We start from the raw sequence: 8103 nt of genomic DNA, 5'->3' as shown, positions 1-8103 counted from the left end.
AAAAAAATGGTGCTGCGTCGCTCATTTCATGCAAAACGGACTGAATGGGGTTGTGGTGGTTGTAGCGTAAACTACATTTCCTGGAAACCAAAGCAACAGCATAATGAGCAATACTTGAGAAAAATGTTCCGCTGAGTGGGGGATCATCAGCAGCTGGTAAACGTGATGTTTAAATTACTGGTAAAACAGCCATGTTGTTGTGCAGTTTATAATAGCCAATCAAGGGGTTGTGCTTCACTTAGGTAAAACTATAAACTATTTTTAATGAGGCCACATCAAGCAAGCATCCTGTGTACATGTGTATTGTATATCTAAGATACCATTCCACTTTGAGCAGACTCCTACTTTAATTTTAAATTGCAGTGTGAAAGCATTTCTGTCATGGAGTGAAAGCAGGATAGATAGATAGATAGATAGATAGATAGATAGATAGATAGATAGAGACCTAAATTTAAATATGTGTTAAGAAGTTAACCTGTGCTAAACATCTATACAAAAATTATATAAAAGTAGAAAGTAACTGTATAAATAAAAATGTTATATACAAATGGATAACTATATTAAAAAAAGAAATTTAAATATTATAATATTTATTTGATTTATGCTCCTCTAATCTTCTTTGTACTGTATATGTAGAAGAGATCGTACGCATTTCTTGTTACCTGGAAGTGAAATAACTCAGGAAAACATGCCACAGCTCTGTGTTGAACATAAAAAACTTTATTACTTGTTCCAGCAGCAAAGACATTGAATTGAGAAAGGAAAAAACATTTATCTTATAAACATAACTCTGCGTCTTTATGATCATACATCACCCGATATGAGAAAGCTATCAGACATTATGTGCCACCTTGTCATATTTTTCCACATAATTATCATATCATTTTCTCATAATTACTATATATTTAAAGAGTTGAGTTTTTTTTGTCTGTATAAATTGTACATTATAGATATTACACATATAGTCCCAGCTTTGCAAAAACGTATTTTTAAAAAGTGCTGTCATTATAGAGGTAAAAATATACAGCTTTTGCAAAGGCAAATATTGCTTCTTCTTTTTTTTATATAACTACTGTAGCAGTAAACATGATATATTGTTAGCTGCGGCACTTACAAACTATTTTAAGGCGCACAGATCTTAGCCATGTGATCACAGCTGGCTGATGGACTGGGAGGCTGTTTCTCGAGTTTTCTTCTCTGTACTTTCAGCAGTATCTGCTTGGGACAGATGAAGAGCTTTCCTGCAGATGTTCTTGAAGGTAGGGCTGGAAAAGTAGTAGACCACAGGATCCAGCATGCTGTTGAGATAGGTCAGGCTAATGGTGATGTAAAAGGCGGTGGTCATGTTTTCCAAGGCAGGGCAGACTTCAGCTGGACGGAGGGTGCTGGCTAATCTTCTGGTCTTTGTCCAAATCAGCAACTGTGTGATGGTGCTCGGGAGGAAGCATATGATGAAGAGTATCGCCACTACTATCATGAAGCACAGAGCTTTCTTAATCTTTGCATGCTGAGCCAACTGTCTCCCTCTCAGCTGCCCGATAACACAGGCTGTGCAGTAGAGAATCACAAGCACAGGCACAATGAAGGAAAAGACAAACACAAACTTGTGCCAGGACAGATTTGCTGTGGGTTCAGTGTTAACCATGAAGCTCTCACAGTAGGATGTGTTGCTGTGGTCCAAAGAGAAGATATGACCTGTCATTGAGATGGTGAGCAACCACAGTCCAAGTGCACCACACATGGCTTTGGAGACACTCAAAGTGTTGATGGCATGATGGGGATGCACCACACGCATGTACCTGTCCAGAGCAATAGCCATCAAGAAGAAGATGCTTCCAGTACGATTCATCGCTAAAAAGAAGAGGCAGATGTTGCAGAAAGCGCTCCCAAACCTCCACTTGATCCCTGAGATGTAGTAGTGGGCACGGAAAGGCAAAACCATATTGAGCAGAAAATCAGCCATGGCCAGGTTGAAGAGTAACACCGTGCTGCTCTTCCAGGGTCTCAGGTGGAAGCAGAAAACCCAGAGAGCCAAACCATTTCCAAGGATCCCAAAAACAAACTCTGTTATCAACAGTGGAGGGAGAACACCGTTCAAAACATCCCCACTGAAGTTGCAGTGCATTTTGAGCTATGTGCTGCCTTGCTGGCTGCAGATCAAAGAAATGAGGTCTTGAGGGCTGTCAGCATTCTTTAAAAATGTTCTTTGTGGTTTAGGCATTAACAGGAAGTCTGTGGCTTCTGCTTTCCATTTGAATACATAGAATTAGACAGCTCTGTAGCCCAAAGATGTTTGAAAAAGGTACTGAATATTATCAGTTTGTTATATCCTTGCATTTGGAAAAATTACCTTTAAGGCTATTATATAAAATCACTAATGTATTCTTTATCTTACTGCATAAATCTTAATCTTCAATTAAAAACAATCAATTTGAATAAAGTCCAATCATCCAAATGAGGAACCCTTACATCAGAGGTAAGATAACTTTTCACAGAAAGAAAGCATCCTTATTTTAAGAAAGAACTTAGCTCAGTCTATACAGGGCCTGTGTCGCTAACACCTTTTTATTTTTTTATGTTCTTCATATTTCAGTCACAACCCTTGTTTACGTGTCGGATTCACCACGCAAGTATTTTTATGTATGTTATATAGAGTTTTTGACTTTGTATCAATTGTTGATAAAGAATAGAAATGAATAGTAGTTTTAACATGAGTTTGATATCTTATTTAGTGAAATCTTCAGAAAAATTAGGGCATAAAACAGTGGTGTATTGTCTGTTAGGGTTAAGTTGTGTAATTTGGTACATTATCAAGAAGAGTACTAATGACTAATGTTACCATCACTGGTGTGATTTAGTCATTTAGCAGGCACTTTTATCCAAAGCGACTTACAAAAAATAGAAAGAATCAGGGTACAGTGCGACATGTGATGTTGTGTATCAATAAGTTGCCATTCACCAGCTCTGTTCCATTTTTAAATTATGTTAAAAACACAATGGGCGTGCCTCAAGGATCTGTGTTGGGTCCTCTTCTTTTTAGTTTATACATCAATGACCTGCCACAACACTGTAATGGAGTTGATGTACAATTGTATGCAGATGATACTGTCCTGTACGTTCATGGTAAAAATGCTCCGATAGCAGCAGAGAAATTAACAAATGCTTTGCAAGGTGTGGCTCAATGGCTTGAACAGTCCTGTCTTACTCTAAACATCAGTAAGACAAAGGGCACGTTCTTTTGTTAAATTAAGAAGCAGGCTCCAACTGCAAGCATTAAAATTAGACATGAATCCATTGATATAGTTACCGAATTAAAATATCTTGGTGTTACACTGGATTATAACCTCAACTTCAAAAAGCACATTGAAAAAATGACAAAAACAATTAAATATAACCTGGCAAATTTTAGACATACAAGATCGTCACGTCCTATGGATGTAGCCAAAACATCTACCATTAGGCCGTTAAAATCACTATATAAACAAGCTATAAAAATTCTTGATACAAAACCACTTCATTACCACCACTGTAATATTCTAGAGAAACACCATTTATTAAGCTTTGAAAACAGAGAGTTTTCAAGCTTTCAAACTCATGAGTGACTTGTCTATTGTATTTATGTGTATGTTCATATGTTTTTTGATGTTTTATGTCCTGCCAGGGACAGCAGATGTAAATTAGCCTGAGGCTAACTCTGGTACAATGCATGAAATGGCAACATTTATGTTTTAATTGTACATGGTCCCTAATAAACGTAAACAAACAAAAAAAAAGCACTTTTTCAGACTTGTTTTTTTCTCTGATCTGTAATCTCTTTTTTTACTTTTACTTTTTCCCCACTTTTTAAAAATGTTTTATTTTTTTTTATATACTGTGTTTCAGTAAATTATACCTTGCTTGTCATTGCTACTAGGCTGAAATAGTGAGGCTAGTGGGCTTCAAAGTTGGATTTAAAGTTCAAACAGTCCTACAGAATAATGCAGAGACTTGGATTTTGACTCTGTATGGACAATTTATTGAACATTAGTCATTAAAAAAAAGACAAAATGTAGTTTGAGACAAGTTTAAGCGTCCTTATTTCGAGAAAGAACTTAGCTCAGTCTATACAGGGCCTGTTTGTCTAACACCTTTTTTTAATGTTCTTCATGTTTCAGTCACAACCCTTGTTTACTTGTCGGAGAAACTATTTCTGGCTTCTCTTATTCGTGTGAAAATGAAGCAGGTGCATTAAACCACATGACACCACACTGATGTTTTTTTTTTTAAGCTTTTTTTTTTCAAGGATTCAAGGAGTTTTATTGTCATTGCAGCACATGTAAAACATGGGATGAAACGAAATTGGTTTCCCCTGGTCCCAGAGCAGCCCGATATCAAATATAAAATATATATATTAAAAAAAAAAAATATATATATATATATATATAGAGATATATAGCATATAAAATACAGAGAGAGAGATGGGGAATGACATGCAGCAAAGGGCTGCAGGTCGGATTCAAACCCTGGGCTGCTGCTGAATCTATTTTAGCACACTGAAAATGTGTGAAAAACTTTCTGTGGCCGAGCAGTTGCGTGCCAAGAGCTACAGCCGTGAAAAACTGGGTACAACTCTTCAGTTTCGTTTACAGTGCTGATGGTGGTGCTGTGATGAAGGTGAAGGAGACATAAAGAACCTCAAACAAAAGCTGAATGTTAATGTCAGCTTGCAATGGATGCGATAAGAAAACGATAAAATTCTGCGACAATACAAAACAACCTCAGATTTTTGTGATCAGATGTATACACGGATTACCTGAGTGTTACAAGTTTACCTCACCACCACCACAACCACACAGAGGCTGTCTCCTAAACACATCACAAACAACTCCTCTCACCAGTGGGGGCCTTAAACAGATCCTTTAGCAACAGATTACAACTCCCACCATGATTTTATTTTATATATTTCTTATTTATGTGTAATTTCCTATCAGCCTTGTGTGGACAAGGTAATACAGGTGGATTTCCCCAGTGTGCAATCATTAAAGTCTATCTTTATCCTCAAGTCCACAGAAGTAGATCAGCACACAGTTAAACTGGCACGTCATAAAAGGCAGTGAAAGGGAAACGGGCAACAACATTACATCACGCTGTCTGTTTTGTACAAATACTAAGAAAAACACGGGTTTAGAAACCGAGGGCGGATTACAAAAGAGAAAACGAAAAACAGTGGCAAACAACATTTCCACAGCCTATCCACTTATTAATAATGTAATACAAATACCTAAAAAATCAAGGACAGCACAGGAAAAACAGCATTGCTACGCCAATCTGAAAAGGACAAGTCAAAAGACCAGTTAGTCATACGAAACTTCCCAAATAACTTATCGTTGAAGTTATTTTCCCTAAAACGCTGCATCACCTAGCAACCCACAACTGGCTCCATAATCAATGCTACTTCAGGGAACTGCAGGGAAACTCAATGAGCAACACTTTCCAGCTACACAGACACATATATATTTATATATGAAAATGTGTAAACGATATGTGCTATATTGCATTTTTAACCTTTTAAAACAGCTTATTAAACCTACAGGGTTTGGACAACAGGTTGTTTAAGGTGCCTGTAGTAAAATAAAAAAGGTACACTGATCAATAAAAGGCTTTAAAGTGAAGATCCAATGCCTTTCCAGTTACATATATAAATGTGTTACATAATACAATCACCTAATGTTCTGAGTTACATTACATGAGGACAAACACTAGTCATACCTTTAAAACAGCTTATTTAACATACAGGGTCTGGACAGTAGCTTGTTTAAGGGTACACTGATGAACACACGTCTTTAAAAATGTTTATAAGAATTGAAATAAGGCCACATTGAATTAGATTAGATTAGATTCAACTTTATTGTAATTACACAAAGTAACAATGCTTATACAATGAAATGCAGTTTAGCATTTAACCAGAAGTGCAGAGTATGTAAATATGAACAGGATATATAAATATAGTGCAGGTATAAATATGATTATGTTATAGGATATATACAGTATAAGCAACAATTACATTTTCCATATGTTCTAGGAGATTAACCTGTTCACTGTACAAATGCATGAAGCCTGAGATACTGAGTGTTACTCGTATATATTACCTCCTAATGAGTGATTCTCCTAAGGGTGGAGCTTTTTAGGATAGAGACAGCTGAGGTGGTGACATTACTAGGTCAAAGCCTACCTATCACATAAATGAAGTTATTCTTATTATAAACATGATAATCAGAGGCTGAGCTCACACTCATCTTTTGTTTGTGGATCTCTGCTGCTGTCTAGTGGATACCATGTGAAATTGCTGATGTTTTGAAGACCGTGTGATATCAAATCAAATTGTGCAGTGGTGCTAATTTTTATAAGAAATTACTTAAGAGGAGAGGACGTGTAATGTTAAATTTAGTGCATGCAAACAATGTAATGCCACTAATATAGCCATACTACAGTATGAAAGGAGAGTGAAGAACTGTGCACTTGTCACATGTCTTATTAGTCATAAGGTCACTATATCAGTCACCATCTTTTTACATGTGAGTGCTGTCTCTCTGTAATGTATCCTTGGATGTGAGTTGCCAGTTCAGAGATTAGTTGAGAGTGTGTGGACATGCTGCAGTGCAAAAATGTGAAAGAGCCAGTTTGGCCTGCAGGGCAAACACGTCCTTTTGTTCCCTCTTCTCCTGTTGTCCCATCCGCACTTGTGTTTCCTTCGCCTGCATACCTGGGGAACAAAACATCATGGTCACTGCTCCACCCGGCGCAACAAACATGAAATTCCAGTGTTACAACCTTGAAGTGAAATGCACAAGGTGTTTTCTAGGGGGCTGAAACACTGATAGCCTGCAGCCTGACTAAACATGATCAGATAATTATTATTTATTAAAAGTTTTTTAATTCACTTTGTATCTTGATAGTTTGAAATGTTTTAGCTGAGGTTGTGGAAAGGTGAAAAACGGAGGAAGCAGTGGGTGAGACAGATAAAACAGGTTAGTCCACATACTTCAGGTCATAAGTATGACAGCCATGCCAAGTAAAGCTTGGCAAAGTATTAGAGACGACACTTCATGGTACGACACAACACATTAAAGAAAAATGTAAGGGGCGGGTTACTTAATGAAGCACATAAATTAAGTAATCTAAGTGGAAAGTCTTCAGATAAAGTTGAAATAAACAGACACAGATGAATCATTTTCTGTTAATAAAGCAGCTGCAACTCAAAGTAACCCAAGGTGAATTTATCATGAATGTTTATGGAGTCTGTAGTCCCTGAAGGCTTTCTTTCTGTTTGTGTCACACCCAAAGAGTTATCCTAAAAGACTACAATGGCATTTTGAACACTGTTAATTTGATCTTCAAGGACTTATTAGCATTGTTTGCATGGCTTGTCTATGTATCTTACTATCTGCACTAATATTAGAAGTACTTTATTAAATACTTCTAATATTAGTGCAGATAATAAGATAAGCTCTGTTTATTACAGGCCCAGTATTTTTAACCATGCCTGACATCATCTAAAATACATATTTAAATGTAAAGACCTGGCCACCCTTCTTTAAATATGTTAGTAAAGGACTTACATATATTGTATTTAAATCATAGGATTGCAACCTCCTTGCTTCACCCTCTTCTTACCTAGCGAGAAAGAAAAACTACAGTGGCTACAAAACGCCACATCTAAAGTCAGTGTTTGGTCTGTCTGTTCTGGGCTACAGTAGAAACATGGTGGACCTGCAACGTCTGTAGATATAAAGTCTCACTCCACGGTGACAAAAACAAAAAGATTATTATTTCCAGGTGATTATACACTAACAAAAACATAGTTCCTGCCATATTCATAAACTTAAATGTTACGCAGTGGACCTTTACTGGCCTGTCTCATATTTGTCCCAGCAGTCTAAAAGTAGACACATCATCTGATTTGAATCTGAGCTTTGTTTCCTGGTTTATGTCATCGCTGCCTGTGAATACAGATGCAGAAGGAGTAGTCAGAGAGAGTCTAATACCTTATAAGTCCTATACAAATAAAGTTATTATTATTATAGAGCCAGTGTTTCGTTTGTCCGTTCTGGGTTCCTGTAAAAA

At 36.9% G+C, this 8103-nt stretch overlaps 1 protein-coding gene across 1 annotated transcript; it reads right to left on the bottom strand.

Annotated features, from left to right (window-relative positions):
• Positions 1-613: 613 nt before the first annotated feature.
• Positions 614-2226, bottom strand: LOC109138131 (hydroxycarboxylic acid receptor 2). The gene has a single exon (XM_019257526.2). It carries the CDS (start codon positions 2123-2125, stop codon positions 1151-1153), a length of 975 nt encoding a protein of 324 aa, XP_019113071.2. The 5' UTR covers positions 2126-2226; the 3' UTR covers positions 614-1150.
• Between the last annotated feature and the right edge of the window lie 5877 nt (positions 2227-8103).

This window comes from Larimichthys crocea, chromosome III, assembly GCF_000972845.2.
Source record: "Larimichthys crocea isolate SSNF chromosome III, L_crocea_2.0, whole genome shotgun sequence".
Classification (NCBI taxonomy): domain Eukaryota; kingdom Metazoa; phylum Chordata; class Actinopteri; family Sciaenidae; genus Larimichthys; species Larimichthys crocea.
This window is presented reverse-complemented; position numbering and strand designations above follow the sequence as displayed.